The sequence below is a fragment of the Cyanistes caeruleus genome, chromosome 2, assembly GCF_971803275.1.
Source record: "Cyanistes caeruleus chromosome 2, bCyaCae1.hap1.1, whole genome shotgun sequence".
NCBI lineage: Eukaryota > Metazoa > Chordata > Aves > Passeriformes > Paridae > Cyanistes > Cyanistes caeruleus.
The window spans coordinates 51,870,468-51,887,311 of record NC_141702.1 but is presented as its reverse complement, the minus strand read 5'-3'; the positions used below and the strand labels follow the sequence as shown (position 1 = coordinate 51,887,311).

General features: G+C 39.6%; 1 protein-coding gene across 2 annotated transcripts in view; it reads right to left on the bottom strand.

Moving 5' to 3' along the window:
- Nucleotides 1–16,844, bottom strand: part of NKAIN2 (sodium/potassium transporting ATPase interacting 2) — a 529,063-nt gene that overhangs the window by 21,607 nt on the left and 490,612 nt on the right. For both annotated transcript variants that reach the window (XM_086876954.1, XM_086876955.1), the window contains exon 5: nucleotides 5,112–5,172. In XM_086876954.1, the coding sequence (XP_086733080.1) occupies nucleotides 5,112–5,172 (61 nt within the window). The remainder of the gene's footprint in view (nucleotides 1–5,111; nucleotides 5,173–16,844) is intronic.

Genomic DNA, 16,844 nt, shown 5'->3' with positions numbered 1-16,844 from the left:
TTTTAAATATGGGAAACAGAAGCATGGAGAGGTTAAACAACCTGCCCAAAGGTGGAAGGCTGCCTGTAACAGAGATAAAAAGGAAATGTTTTTCTATTTATCCCATATGCATGTCAAAATTTTACATCTCTCAAATATAATGTATTTAATATTGTCTTTTAAAAGAAAATCTTTGTCATCAATTTATTCCTTCCCAGGTCAGGCCTAGGATCTCAGAGTGGATTATTGTTTGACACCAAGTTTATTGACACATAATACTGTATTGCTCACCAGAAGATATTTCCTGTCTAGAGTATTGCTGTCTTGCTAAACATTTTCAGTAATTCAAATGGGGTCTTTAATCCAAATTTTTATTGGAAGGGGAGTAGTGAAATAATTTTACAGGGTTATATAGAGCTTTACTTCTGTGCCAAGACATCCCCAGGAGCAGGGTTCCAGAGAATGTGCAGCAAAAATCCTCTAGACAAAGTTGCAATTTATTTTGCTTTGCATTTTACCTGGAAACAATGCCAGGAGAAAAGAAGAAAGTGTATGTGCAGGTTGGATCCCTGCTAGCATTAGATGGTGCAAAGGTTGTACCTCATGGTACACAAGGGAACACTCAGAGGGGCCATATTTGTTCTCTGATTGCCTTGCCATTGCCTAATAGTAGGTAAATGCTATTTCTGCTCCCTCTCTGGGTCAGCAAGAGAGCCTTCTAGGTTAAGGTTTTACTCTGAGACACAGACTAAATTAGAGATTTTTCTCTTAGCTGGGGTTCATTCCTAGTCAAAGCTGTTCCTCTTATAACAAGCAAGTCTCCTTACCTTCAACAGAACCTGTAAGGTGAGTGCAGAATTCCCATTTCAGTAACCCAGATTTCTTTCTTAATGGCTTAAAGACAAAAAACCCTGGGAAGATGCTGCTTGTCTGCTTATATTCCAATGTTTCCCCACAAAATGTCTATACAGTTAATGAAGTTTTCAAAAATGCACAGAATTTTCTTTTAGTAAGGCAGAAACAGCTTATAGCAGGGAACCAACTTGCTAGTGAGCAAATACACACTAAATGAACATTTAAATGTTATTGAAAATAATGTGCAGCCTTTGAAAAATGCAGGCCTAACATGACTTTGGGAGACAAATGAGGAGCTCCGATAAGTTCACAGTCATTGAATGCCTCCAAGTAATGGCTGTTGCTGACATTTTCATGTTTTAATTTTAATTGCTGCAGCTAATAATGCTAATGAGGTAAGAATGGCACTGGCTTAGGCATTCCAATGGCAGTGGTGAAGAAGAGAGCGTGGAGCTGGCAGCAGTGCTGCTGGGGACCCATCTTCCCTTGTCTTTCCCTGAAAAAGACCTAAGGCACTCCAGCTTTCAGAGTTCCTCCTCCCTATGCAGCCACAGGGAGAATGTTTGGGAGTGGCAAACCTCCACTGAGAGAAGCAGCCATGCAAAAGCTGCACTTGTTGGCCCCTTGGACACAGGTACTGCAGTTTGATTCCGGTGTACCTGAGGTTAGAGCACTTCTGGGACTGTACCAGGAGAGAAAGCAACTTCCTCTTTAATCCTTGGTGAAGAATTAACCCAAAGCAGATTGTTCTCCTGAGATCTAGCACAGACTTGAGCTTTGATTTAGGAGGCCTGTGGATGGATTTATTTGGTGTATGAGTAATTAAAACCTTTAAGACTTGCTGATTCAGTCCTAATTATGACCATGATTTGATCACTGTATTGTTCCATTCCTAATCCTTTAGTGAGGTTAGAGCAGGTTAATCTTAGTGAAATGTTCGCTTAATTCTACCCTAACTCATTTGTTCTCTTAATAAAATCCGCAAAAAGAATGGAGAAATAGTCATTCTTTCAGCTTGTTCCAATAACTCTGAGAGCAAAGCTAATTCAGCTGAAACAGCTTAAGAGCAACTTGACTGTGTTTCTACAGTTGAGGCTCTGTGCCAACAGAAGATGAGGCACCTTCTATACTCCAGAGCAGTGTCATTATCTTCATCTGGTTAAAATTTGGAACATGCCCAGGTTTGGCTCTTGGACAAAGCTTTTTCTCCAGTCTTATGCCTTGCTGCTCAATACTGCCAGGTTCAGTGTTTCTGCCTCTTTTGCTCCTTTTGGGCTGCTGTTGTTCCCATGGACCATTAGCAAAGCAGAAGAAATGGAATTGAGTGTTCACTGTGACAGTCAGGACCTGGCTGTCCATAATAAAAAGCAAAAGACTTTTTCTGTTGATTCCATCTCATCAGAAAGTACTTGTGACTAAATGACACTTTGTTTTGACCCAATACATTTATTCTTACGGTTCCCTCTACTTGTCTGTAAGGCATCCCATTTTTATAGGCATGAGTGGGCATGGAAGTCAGAGATCTAGATTTCTTCTGTGATGTCTGTGAATATGGAGGTGGGTAAGAAGATGAAAATGTCCCTCTGTTGCTCTGCATGGACTACTTCAGTGCTGGGAAAGCAGGGCAGTGTGGTTGTTGCTTTCTGGTGACTGTTTTTACCAGAGATCTTTCAAAGCTGACATGTTGCTAGCAAGCAGAGGGAACACCAGCTGCCAAACTTCTTTGAAACACAAGTCTGGCCTCACTCCTTATCAGGTGTGGAGGCTAGGCAGGGGTTGGGGGTAGCACAGTAATTTTTTTTATCCTATGCTAGATGCTCAGAAGCTTTGGAGGAGGGAGTACACTGTGAGTAGGAGAGGCACCTTCATCCCTCTGTCAGAGTTTGCTCCATAGCAACAGGCAGGGGTGAGGAACTGGAAACGTGGAAGAAGAATCTATGGAAAGAGAAACACAGCTCGGGGATCTGGAGCTATCTCAGATCAAAGACTTTATGCAGAAAACTCTAGCAATGAATCTGGGACTTATTCCACTTTTCCTGAAAACTTTTCTCCTTGGCATTCACTTGGTCTGGATGAGATGACCCCATCTGTGATTATATGGAGAAAGTCAATCTTCACTGTCTTCCTCCAGAGTACAAATACTAAATAACATCACATCCATATGGGATACACTTCTCAGAAGAGCATGATAGATGGATGTGTTGCCTCAAGGGATGGAAATGGCTTGAAAATGTATCTAAGAAAATAAAAGAATTTTAACTTAAATCTGAGCAGGGGGTATTTGTACAAACTGCAGGTCCTGGTGTCACAGTGAACACTTAGTACATGGCAGAGTGGATGTCTGAGCAGGGAGAAAACCAGAATCATTCTTACTTGCTGCTTCATGATGCCTCTCAGTAGAAACTAAAGCTGTTTTAATTTTATGATACCTTGAGGGGCTAGATCCAATCTGAGCATTGATACACTGTTGGCACAGCTTGGTCAAAGAAGTTCCCTTTGCTTTTTTTGCCAGCCAAGCTTCTAAACCTCAGCAGAGGAGAAGCTGTAGCAGCTGAGCTTGTGCTGGCTTCAGTGCACTGGGTGGGGGTTCACCCTGGTGCCTCTGAGAGGTGCTGGCAGATGGGTGAGATGCTCTGACTGGATGAGGAGACCTGGCTGGGGTGTATGAACAAAGTAATAATGAAATCTAAATGACAAAAGTAATGACAAAATAGTCAAGGTGATGGCAAGAAAATGTTAAAAGAAGCATGACAATCTGTAGCTGCTGAACAACAGGGAGCTCTTGCTGCAGAGAGAAGAAAACAATACCATATTGGCTGTGGCACTTTACTGCCAGGAGTGCCACTTCATGAACCAGGGGAGAAATCTCTCAAATGTACTCTGATTTCTGTGCTTGATTGGTGAGCCAAGTCTCAAGTCCCTTCCTCACTTTTTACTTATATCATGCCCTAAAGCATTACAGAATAGTAAAAAAAAATAAATATATTTAATCCCTTAGAAGAGAGGGCAGAACAGTATTGAATGGGATTTCATTTTGGGGGACAAGAAATAACTCTCCTCCAGCTCTGTGAATAATGAATGCACTTAATGGGAAAGCAGGAGAATATTGGTATATATAACTGGGCATTTCCCTAAACAGAAAATTCTATTTGTGACATACCCCTGCTCCACACAGCTGTCCCAAACCCTTTGTAGTCTTTGTACCTTCCTCCCTTCCACAAAAACAAAAAGACAAGTGAAATGAGCATAGTCGAAACGACCTCCAAAGTGTGGTGGTTTGATTTCAGCACTAAATCTCCCCTTGATGGTTCACAGTGACACTGTATTGCCAATAGATTATAGGGTTGTAGCTATTTTCCATGCAGGAGAACACACAGAGGAACCCCTGCCAGCCCTAGCAGTGCTCTCAATCAAATAAAAACCCTTTAGCTTCCTGTTGCAGAGCTCTCCCTAGGATTCATGTATATTTTATCAAAGTTACATGCAGTTCTGATACTCATTTCTAAAGTGCTTTAGTATGAATCCCAAGATGTACTGAAATGCTGCACTGTCCCTTTTAAAAAAAATCCAGGTTAGAGAAAAAAGATGAAATGTCTTGACTCTGCAGCATGCGATGAGCAAATTTTGCTCAACAGGCTTCTATTGATAAAAATAAGCAGAAGAAACACAAACCTACATCTATATGAGATCATTTCACTTCATGTAATTGTACCCTGGGAGCAGCAGGAAGAAAGAAGAGCTCCACTGTTTCACCTCTCATAAATGAAGGTCCTGCGATGATCTAAAGCTATTTTTTTGCCAGAAGTGCTTTTACAAGACAACATACATGCCAACACAAAAGAGCTATAATGTCATTTGTAGCCAATTACTCTGAAAATAGTTAATAACAGCCTGGAGCTAGGAAAACTAGGAAAAAAAATAAAGCTTGAATTTACTAATTGGGATTTTTTTCTTTCTATTTTTTAAAAACAAAAACAAAACAAACAAACTTGTTTTATGTCTTAAGCTAAGCTGTGAGATAAAGAGTTGCAATGATCTTTCCAGAAGAAAGGTGTAATTTTGTAATTTTTGTAATTTTTAAACAGTATTTCATGACTCCTGTGTCTCTCGGATATTTCCAGATTTTAAACCAAGCAGGACAGACAGAAAACATGACCTGGCTACAGTATAATAAGGCATTTAGGTTGAAGTCAGCAAGAGCCAGCATAATGGAGAGGTGATTTTAAAAAAAATAAAAAAAGAATTCATTTTGTATGTAATAAAGCTTTAGTACTTACAGCTGTCCTCTTCTTCAGTAATACACTTCACAACATAACAGGCATAGATGAAGCCTGCCAGCTGAAACAAAATGTAATAGTGTTAGATGTAAGACTGATACCATAAAGAAACAAGAGATGGCTTTAGAAAAGTGACTACAGAAATAGAAATAACAAAATTCAACTGACTTTGATGAGGTAAAGATAATTTTCCACAACAGTTTAATAATTTTAATTAAAAATAGGGGAATTCTGCATCTTTCTTGAAAAACACATCCTTCAATAAAACTTGAAAAAATTGATCAAAATTTTCTCAATACCTAGTTGACTTCTTTTTAGTTATTGAAAAAATAGAAAAGTGAATGGGTATATGGATGGATGAACTCTTAGCTACTGAAAATGTAAATATTTCCATCAAAACCAGATTCGCTATCCAACAAAACCTCTCCCTCTAGCAGAATTTCTTTTAAAATCAGAACTGTGCCAACTAAATCAAGGACAAATTCAGTGCACTTGTAAACCAGCTTTATAATGATATTTTATCAGTTGAAATTAGGGCTGTGGATTAATGGAACTTGTTCCCATATCTGCAATAGTCCCCAAGCCTCATGACAAGTCACTTTGCATAGTACTGGATGTGTTTACATCAGCATCTCACACAGCAGCTGGAAAATTTGTATCTTGTTCCCTTCAATCATCTCTGCAGAGCACACCCAGAGTTGAATTGTAAACAGAAGCAATGGAATTTAAAGAAAATGAAAATCTGGAGTAGTTATTGAAGTACCACCTGAAAAAAATGATGATAAAAAAATGCCAATATCGCACATGCAACAGGCCAAGTATCATGTGAGTCAGCCACTGGTCCCTCCAACAAATTCTGTTGTTGCTAAGTCAGACCAGAAGTAAAAGAACAAATACTGGAGCAGCAACACGTGTTATATGTTGCCTGCTTTGCCAACTTCACTTACATGTAGGTCTGGAGAGTTTTCTCTAGTACATTACAATAAATCATTTTTCATTCTTTAGCTCACCACTGAAGTTTGCGTGGGAGGACGTCAAAAGAATTCCAGTTATTTGATCTCTGCATAGTGAAAAGTGAGCCGTGCTGCCAAAATGTTTTATTCTGCACAAGCCACCTCACAGAGATGTTTTCAGGAGCTGCAAACCCACCTGTCCACTTTGGGAATTTGTTCATTATATGGATAATAAAAATGCCTAGAGGCTTCAGCCAGGACTGAGCTCTCTGTGAATGGTGCAAAACCATAATCTCCGGCTGAGGGAGATGATGATCTTAACCTCAGTTTGAGTAATCAGTGGGTTGGACAGTAGAAGAAGTGAAATTTGAGGCCATGCATTATGAATGTTGGTTTGTGAAAATGGATTTTTTTTTTCATTAATCCAAGGCATATGTTCAATCACTGCAATACTGTGGGTTCTTAGAGCCTTTAATATTACCCATATACAAATGAAATGCAAACAAATCCATTCTATTTTGTAGTTCCTTCATAACTGAGGGAGTGACTATGCCTAGTTTATTCCAGCTCTTACACAGATATTCCTGGAATTTCTGTCAGTTTTCTATATAGAAAGCTACCTATACCCACAAGTGCTATCTTCTAATAGCTGTATGGGTAAGAGATAGTAAAAGGGGGAAAAAAGGGTCAGCCTCAAGGCTTTCCTGAAGAGATCAATACTTGATTTGGAGATCACACTGAAGACAGCATAGGTGTTGTCTGCTCACCTATGTTTAAATTCCTAGTTTAAATTCCTGCTGGAAGCTCAAAAGCTTCATTACAACGGAACTAAACCATTAATTTTGTCATTTATTATAAATCTGCCTTAGAGTGCTGCTGGGAAGATTTTACACCTGGGAAGGATGAAATATTCACTGCTGGACACAAAGAACGCACTGTACCAAGAAGTGGCATTCAGCTAATATCAGCATTTCATCTCTCCTTTATTGGATCACTCTTCCCTTTTCTTTCTTGGCTGCAAGACAGAGGGCTAATTTGCTCCACTGACTTATGCCCTGCATAACCCCATTGACTTCAATGACATTACTCGAGGTTTAATTCAGCAACGAATTAGGCCCAGAAAGGTTGTTCATAAATGATTCCATTCTTGGATGTGAACCTTGGCTTAATAGTTTCTCTGTTCTCTTTTTACAGACCATCAGATCCAAGATAGCTGAACAGTTGCATCTCTAGCAGGCTCCTATGGTAATCCTTTTCTTGTACTACAGTTGAATACTTTACTGTCTTCTAAACCACCACAAGTTCATGTGTCATTAACTGAACTTATGTTACAAAACACAGCAAACAAACTGTATCACAAATGGTGTTTACAACTGATCTTTTAATTGTATTCAGTTACATTGCTTAAATCTCTAGGGAACTCCTTTGATATATAAGTAAATCCTACAGCATTTTATCAGATGAGTTTGTTGATTAAAAGAATGCCTTAAAGCTCAAATTGTTCTGAACTAAGTATGAATGTCAGGAGTTTTTTTCCCATGAGATAATCAGAGCTCATAAAAGAACCTCCCCTTCTCCCACATTTATCCAACCCTTTGCTTGGTAAACATAATCATTTTGTTCTTATTTGAATCTCACATCAGTTTTTTTTCTTCTTTCTCCTTTTTTTTTCTTTTTTTTTTTTTTTTAAACCAAGCAATGTATCACTTCTGATACAGTGACAGCCATTCAAAATTTATCTTTTAATTGCATCAGCAGCAATGCAAGCTGAGGCTCAGAACCAAAAGTAGCAGTTTTCACTTTCATGATACTCCATGACCTGAGCCCATGGCGACTGCAGAGATTCCCGAGATAGAGACCAGAAACGTGTTTCCTCCCCTGTGGACTAGGACATCCCATAAGAGGGGTACATCTCATTTATTCAGATAGCAGAGATTTCTTGGGGACTTTAGTCAACTAAAATTTTCAGTGAATTCCCACATGGATGGAGAGGTCTCCCAAATTTTGCCACCTTTTCTCTTCAACAAAAAGCACACTACAACATACTTTCGTATCACAAAAAATACCCCAAAACTCCCAACAAATCCAAACAAAACACTGAATACACTCCTCATTCTGGAGAAGAATATGAGAGAAGAAACCAAACCAAAGCAAATGATAGAAGTTAGTTAGGAGACACTGAGAAGAGTCTTCCTGATTCCATAGCTCCAAGAGTTTTTTGTCTTACATGAGAAGGAAGGAAATGAATCCTCAGAGACAAAGAGAAGGTGCCTGATTGTCTCAGAAAATAGGTTTAAAACTGGTAAAGTTAGCTTGAAAAATCTTGTTGCTTTGCATCCCTACCTATTTTTTTTTAATCAACTGAGCTTTGTTTTTTATAAACCATGCAGTGATAAAAAGAAATAGGTGCAATGAGCAGAAGATCATTTCTGGATCCCAGACCCATCAAGATTAGGTGTCAACATCTGTCCCACTCACATTTTAATGCTGTAGTATGGGCCTCTAGAGGAGAAGGAACCATTAACAACATTCCTGCTCATTTATACATAGAGCAATTAGTGAATGCATGTTTTTATGAATCTCATTTTCTGCACCTTGGAAAAAAATCTGTTCTTTACAACTTTCCCTGATATGTCCATATGAGAGTATAAATGAATACTGCTCTTCCTAAAAGTGACACATTACCTATGCCTCCACCAGCTTCCTGGGTGTACTTTGATGTCATCTGATGACCTTAATTTTATAAACAACGTATAAAAAACAATTTTATTTGTTGTTGTGGGTTTTTTGTTTTGTTTTGTTTTTTAATCCATAAGCATGTTGATAAAACCATTTTTCTTCTGTCAAGAAGAAAAAGAAGACAGGTAAAGCCTAAAATAAATCACCAATAAAACAGTCTTACTGAAGCTTTGGCAATAAGATTAACTACAAAATAAAGTTAATGCATTTTATTGCCTTGTCATAGCCATATAAGGCTATGATAAAAAAAGTAGATCAAATATTCCCACCTAAATGTCCTGTTACACCACTAAAGACTCTCGTCAGATCCTGAATCTCTGTGAGTGTACTTCCAGACTTCCTCAAAATGTCAAGTGCTATGATCAAACTTAATCAGAATCTGTATTGATAAAAATCCTCTCTTGCTATCTTTTCTCTCTTCTTTTAGGGAAATTAATGTTTCTTATACACTGCAAATTGCACCAGATTTGGAAAAAAGCAAAATATAGGCTAGTTCAAGCAATAATACAGCAGAAATACATGGATGTAATTCTGGCCCTGGAAATGCTATGCTGCAAAGGTGTGATGTTACATGTCCAGCCATGTGCAAATTAACTGTAGTCCTTGAGTTTACAGTGGTCTGCCCACATAAAACCTTTGTAGTGCTGTGTATTTAAGGGGCAATGTTTCTTTAAAATGGATTTTCAGAGTTTGGAGATATATAGCTATATATATATACACACACACACACATTATGAGCAGCTGAAGAACTGGAGCATTACTGTCTAGAAAGCTTTCAGTGTATTGATTCTCAGAAGAATCATACTCATTATTTAGCAGGAAAGGTGAGGCAGAGACCTTTCTCTCAACGTCTGTAGATTTAAGTCAGTGTCATGGGGGTTCTAAAGCTGCCCCCTGCAAAAACCCTTTCAAGCATGATTTCACTGCCTTCAGCAGTGCTGCTTCAGTGAGTGAACATCATTGCTAGAGTTTAATATAAAACTCAAACTCTGTTCCATGGAAACTACTCTGTGGAGGTATGCTTTTATTTGTGCTTACATTTAATGTTATGAGAACCCTGTCATTCCTCCAAGTTTAACTCTCTTTCATCACAAAAGGAGCCAATAGGAAAACTATTGGTATAAGGACAGATTCCTGATAAGAAAGGTAGACTGTGTGGCCTTGCTGTTATTCCTTTGCAGAATTAACTATGTGCTGTCCAGAAAGAATATTGAATTTCTATGGCCAAGTAGCTTTATTCTGTGCAATAAAATAATTACTTAAAAGAGCCAATGTCAAACTGACACATCCGCAATAATATCTAGTGGGATCTTAAGAAATTTAAAAACAAGCCAAAATGATAACTTCTTGCCTGTGTAGCCATCAAATTATTTTCCTTTCCTGCAAATTCAGCCCCAAAGATTTGGATTTTTTTTTTTTTTCAGCAGACACAGTAAAACCATGAATCATAAATTCAGATAAGTCTAGGTACCTTGGAAAAGAGAAATGTGATAAAATTTGCATTTATTTCAACTAGTGCGTCATAATCTTTTTTATATCAGCTGTCTAGAAGGTGCTTAATATAAAACCTTCCTTTATTTCTCAGTGGACTCTTCAGTTTTCTGGAGATTTCCTTTTTGTACAAGCACTTGAATATCCCCATGAAGACCTACTACAAAGCTTTTATTTGAAAGGCTGCTGGGTGCTTAAGAGTGGTTCTATCTTGTTCAGGGTTCCCTGAGCATCTTCCCTGGCGAGCTTCTGCCCCTGATGAATTGAAGAGACTGCAGGGACACTGAAAAACACAGCACTCTGTCTTGTCACAAAGTAGCATTGAAAACCTTTAGCAACAGTAGAAAGCAAGAGATACTTACCTGTTTTGTAGCTCTACTACAGACATTTGGCTCGACCCAAATTTCTGGAATGTTTAAACTTCAGCAAGAGTTTTCTGCAATTTTGACCTAAAACTTCCTACAAATCTTCACCCTTCCTAGATATTTCAGAGTGATTTATGCTTTTGATAACCACATGATATTTGGCATTTATTCATGATTTCATCTCAGAGCTAAAAGGTAGCATGTCCTTTTTTCCTTCATCAGACTTGAAAGGTAACCTAAAATACAGGGGCTACCAGCTCACATGAGGTGGAACTGGGGATCACTCACTGCTGACCTCTCTGTTGAACGAACTGTGGAGCAACTTGTAGATTCAGGCTTAGCACTGAACTTCACATTCCTGCTCCCACAAGTGAAATGCCCCAGCCAGGACTCTGCTGTATTCCCTCAGGAAGCTGAGGCAGGCACATCTCACTGGACACATGGGAGGTGACAGTAGGCTCAGCTGTGCAGTTCCCCAGGTGACAGCTTAAGGCAAGGATGAGGCTGAGAAGCCAGGAACAAATTCTCCAGCTGCATTCAGCTGGTACTGTGCGCTGCTCAGGGCAGGCTGAAGATATTAGTGGTGACAAAAATATGTTAAACGTGGAGAAATTTTAATTTCCTCTTTTCTGCTTTTGTGGATTTGTTTCCACTTTACATTTTCTGACTTCATTAAGGTCAGAGGAGATATTTTGTTACATATTTTTGTTAATTCTGTCCAATCCAATGCACGGGAAGTCCTGCAGATGGAAAAGCCTATGGCTCTGTTTCCTCTCATGGTGTAGTTCTGTAGCCCAACTTGTCATTGTAAGAACAGAGTTTTGATTGTATAGCGGTCAAGTGTGTGTTGCAGTGCCTGCTCTTCACATAAAAATTATTTGGCCATTAGAGCTGTGTAGATTGCAAAAAACAATCCAATTTATTTTTAAACAAGACAAACTGCCTCTGTCCTCTTGGCAACAGAAAAAAAAACCCAACCAAGAATGAAGCTTAAACAAACAAACAAAAAACTAAAGTGAAAGGTTTTAAAACATGCATCACCCCATTTTTTCTGTAAATAGTAAGAATGGGTTATTAAAGTGAAAGTGTATACATGTCTCTATGTGGGCTTTGTTCTGAAGGCTTTATAGCATGATAACTTCTACAAAAAAACTTTAGACCTTTGCCTCTTCTTGTCTTCTGGGAAAGCTTTGGAATGGTTTAATCATCTGGCTTTGGTATCTTACTGCCTTTGGCAGCAGTAGCTTTTCTTATCATTATGTGTAACTGTGTGTCACCTTTCTCAGACAGCCATAGGATTAGGATAAGAAAAATTGGTCCTTTATGCTGCAGATCTAACAAAGCCACAGACTCCTTGCAGCCCAACAAATGAATGTCTAGCATTTTAAATTGAACTCTGTTAGAAAAGACCGTTGATTATCAATGCTACTCACTCTTATGAGAAGCAGTAGGGAAAAAAAAAACCATGTCTAAAATTTGTGCAGATTGTATAGGGAAAAATATTTTGATGGTACAAGAGAGCTCTGAATTTCTGATAAACAAACACATGAGTGTTTCTGTTCAGTGAAAATTCATCCCTCCATGTTGAGGCACCCATATGGCAAATAAACCTCAATGCTTTGAGTGTGAACACTGGGCCCTTGGCTCTGGGAAACAGAAACACGCAGAAGAGAGTGAGTAGAAGATGAGAAGGAGAATAATATGTTATGTCTTCCAGTTTCTCAGGACTGTGGCCAACCATGAACACTGTACAGAGTAAGAGTTCAGAAAGAAAACACAGGTAATTTTCTCTTCTCCATCATCACATGTTAGATTAAATTAGATCATTGGTGTCACATAAATGACAAGAGACAGAACATTTCATCAGAGGTAAGAGACTTTCCAGTAACAGCTGACTCTTTGTGATTATATTTATTTTCCCTCTGATGAATTGCTGTTTATTTGAAGGCTCTGATGATGGTCACAGGGTCAGGAAACTTCATGGAATGTGACAGCTTTTGCACTGCACTGACTTCATGGTGGTGGTCATGTTGCAGCAGCCTAATAATGCTCTGATCAAAGTGTTCCTACAACAGCTGGTGATGGTGGTGCTGACAGGGCAGATGGATGCACAGTATGCAAAGTGCACAGCTCAGCTGAAGCAGCCCTTCAGCAGCCTGAACAGTCAGGCTCATTACTTTAACATACAGAAAGAAAAACAAATAAGGCATTCATAGGAACAGCTCCAGAGAGTGTGATCAAGATGAATAGGGCTTGAATTTATGAAACCTGAATGCTGACGGATTATCAAAATACAGTAATAGTTATTCAGAAGCTCAGTGGGAATTGTGGACTAACAGCAGAGGAATTGACAGATCTTTTTGACAGTGCCATCAGCAGCAGAGCTGCCAGGAAGGTGACTGTCAGGCGGAGGTTTTGCCCGAGCCCAGTGGCTGTTCGTGCCTGTGCACAATATGGAAAGGTGGGATACCTGACAGGACTCTCACAGCCTCTGTCTCTGGCAATGCATATAAGGAAGATGATGAACAATGAATTTATCTGAACCAAATTACTCCCTTAGCCTCATGCTCTGGAGTAAAGAAATAGAGGCATCCCAGTGAAAGTACAAAGCAGCTTTCATAGGGTGCTCCACATCATTCTGTCTCCTTTGGATCCATACATCTAGCAAATGCATTGCTTAGCACAAACATTTTATTCCAGGTGCACCATATAACAGCATCAGGTGTCAGGGGGGTTTCAAAGTCAATAAAACTTCTTCCTGTGGTGTCTGATGTTTAAAGTAACTGAACTCTGCTAATGTTTCAATGCTATTTTTTCCTCTCAGCATTAGCTGCCTACTGCAGGCTTTTTCCACCTTTGAAAACTATAATAAAAGATATGTTTCAGGGCTACCTTTTCCATTCAGTAAAATCAGCTAAGTAGGCTTCAAAAAGCAAATGCCAAAGTGCTTTGTGAAAACCCTTCCTGCAAAAGGAGAACCACTGGAGAGTTTAAACGAATATCACACCATGCAGCCTAGGCTGGTACAAAGAGAGATTACGCTCTAGAGGCTCCAAGCAGAACGACAGATTGAATTCCATGGTCAAAGGCACCTTTCCCCTTACAGACCTTCTGCTTAAGGGCAGGGGATCACTCTCTTGTTTATTCAGCATGAAAAATAGTGATCTTCTTGCTCTGAATGGAAATAGTTTGATGGCAGAGGTCCCAGTCATCGCCTGGGGTGGCAGAATACATATGAATACATTTTGCAATATGTGTGACCAAAAAAAAATTGAAACTTTTAGCTAAAGATTCCAGTAACATCATATCACATGAGGCATTTCAGGGGAATGACGAATAGCAAAGAGAGAACATTCTCGGAAAGGCCATGTCCTCAGAGTCTGTGCCTCATTGCAGAGAGTTAAGTGGATGAGTTATATCTCTGACAGTTTATGAACCTTGTTAATATAATGCAGTACCTGGGAGTGAGCCAGCCACGGTGATCAAGGAAATCTGAATTAGACCTCTGCCATTGACAGACATCAGATGCCCATTTAAAAATAAATGTTTTGTCTGAACTGGGCACGTTTCTCTCTAAAGCAGTGATCCCCAGCTTGAAGCTCTGAAGACCTGTGTGGGTCTCAGTAACACAGCACACATCCCTTCCCTAGGTTTCAGTAACAGGCTGTTTAACATGCTGATGCAGAAGCTGCTTGGTAGGAAGAGCACAAGTGGCAGCAGTGCTTTGACATGTTAGTCCTTATGAAAAATGTGAGGTTTGTGGTTTTTTTTAACCCACATGTGGTGCAGGCTGCAGCTGTCACCTGTTCCAGGCACGGGTCACTCAGAGCAGCCCATCTAGTGGCAGATTAGATTGCCTTGGCCCCAGCAGGATAGGTGAGGGAAAGCTCCTGCACTAGCAGAGAAGGCCAGTCTCCATTGAGCCTGCACACTGGCAATGGACTGAGAACAAAAGCCATAGACTTTTCCTTCTGCTCTGACAACTGCACAAAGGTAGCCACCGGTGCTGCTACAGCAGCTGTGTTTCTTCTTTGCCCCTCAAAATGCTCTACTTTTCTTGCCTCCAGAAAGTCACACTTTTGTGATGAAGATCCCTAATATGAATATCAAAACAATGCAATCCAGTCATGTTTTAGTCTTTTTTTCCTTCACAAGATCAGTAACATTGAGATAAAGGTGCCTGTTTTGCCAGGGCACTGCAAAATTCCAGTAAATGCTATGACTTTTGGTTTCAGTTTTTGTGTGGGAGCCATGAAAAGTGCTACAGCTACATATATATCCTATTTTGTCATTTATCCATTATAATACTATGTGCAGAATATCAGCAATGTGTTAATGCTTCATTTTTAATATTGTTTGCATTTAATCTTTGTATTCCAACTGTTTATAGCATCACTTTTTTTTATAATTTTCTGTCACAAATATATATTTAATAGACAGAAATTTGGTGTTGACTTGAACAGATGCACAAAGTCTTTGAAAAATGAAAGACAATATTATTTCCTACTGAGGGTTATGTTTAAATGTTTGGTTCCTCTACATCACCAGTTCACTACAAGAATTGAGAAATACTTCATCTGGCTGTATTGACTTGGCAAAATGAAGGGTAGAAGGATAATTTAATTGAAGACACGAGAGAACACAGCACAGTACTGTGCAGTGGGATCCATAGACATCCTTGCAGACCGCTGAGCTGTGTAGCTGCATAGCAGCAATAAACATAAGGGTAAAGCAAAAATGTCATTTTTATTGAGGAGTTTTCTGCCCCCTGGTTTCTTATATATCCAAAATAAGTGGAAAAAATTAAATTGAAATCTTTAGAAGTTAGTGAAAGGGCTTTAGGGAAAGTGTGTATAAAGTTAAGTTAGACTTCTCAAAAGAAGGAAAAAAATTCTGTTGTCATGGGTCAGTTCTAGTCATGTTTCCAATTGAAGAGCTTCAATCTGAGATGTCTTCTACGATTTAGCCTTTTTTCAAATATCAAGAAACACATTCTAGTCAGCAGCAAAGTTGTATCTACTAGGACACATCAGGGGAATGTTGCAAAGGAAGAAGAGAAACATTATTTGCAGAATAATGCACGGGAGAGCTGCTTAGAGTGTGTTGTCAGAGGGGAAGGAAGAGTGGCAGCACTGATGGAAAAAGGGACCAGGTACTCAAGTGCATGCAGGCATGCTCACCTACCCTTCATTATTCACTGGTGCCCTAATGATAGAGAGTGTTTTCCAATGTGAACAAGAAAATACTGGGAATTAGGAGGTATGTCTGTACTGTCCAATGGCCCCTGGCTTCACCTCACAGAACCATGGACATCTGAAACCATCTACTGGCACACCATGGACACTCAGTGTGCCCCCACCTTTAGCTGTGTAGCTTGCTATTGCATGAAAACATTCCGCTTCATCAGAACTCATGGGTTAGGAAGTTACTTATTTAGACAGATTATGTGATTATCAGGTCAACAGCTAGGGAATTACTACATTATTTAGCTAAGATATTAATTTGTGAAACCATCCAAAACAAAGCGTTTTCACTATTTACTCTCAACATCCATTTGGGCAAAGTGGAAAAATATTTTACATAATGTAGATCTGATATGGAAACCTCATTTTTAAGTCGACCGAGGGACCTAGGAGATGATCTTTAGGGGAAGCATGTAATGATTTTTGAAAGTGGGATTTGAGAGCTTTTGACAAAATTTTATCTTTTATAATCATATTAGGCATGTATTTCATCCTATTTGACAGCAGTAAATGAAAAGTGATAGCTGCAATTTGTCTACACACACCTGAGAAAATTTAAATCAAGTTATAACATTTATTAATAAACCTATATGTTGTCATGGAGTTACTTTACCTTTAAGGGAGTTGGAGTTGCTGGGAAGTGCTTGGAGTCTTTTCTCCTGACCAATTATCGGTCATTGCTGGGAATTGACAGCAGTTTAGGCCATTGAAAAGTGGGATCAACTTGTGAACCCTACCTTAGAGTGTAAAAGCAGAGCTCTCTGGGTTCTCTTTGTTTCCTGGCTGTGGAGGGTGGCTGAGCTCCAGGCCTCCCGTCCCTGCCCAGGCCATGCGGCCGGGCGGGGATGGGGCCGGGCCTGCCCCGTCTCCCGGCCGGGAGATGGGGGGGCCTGGGGAAGGTTTTCCTCGGGCCCGGGCCGGGCCGAGCCGATCTCTGGCTCG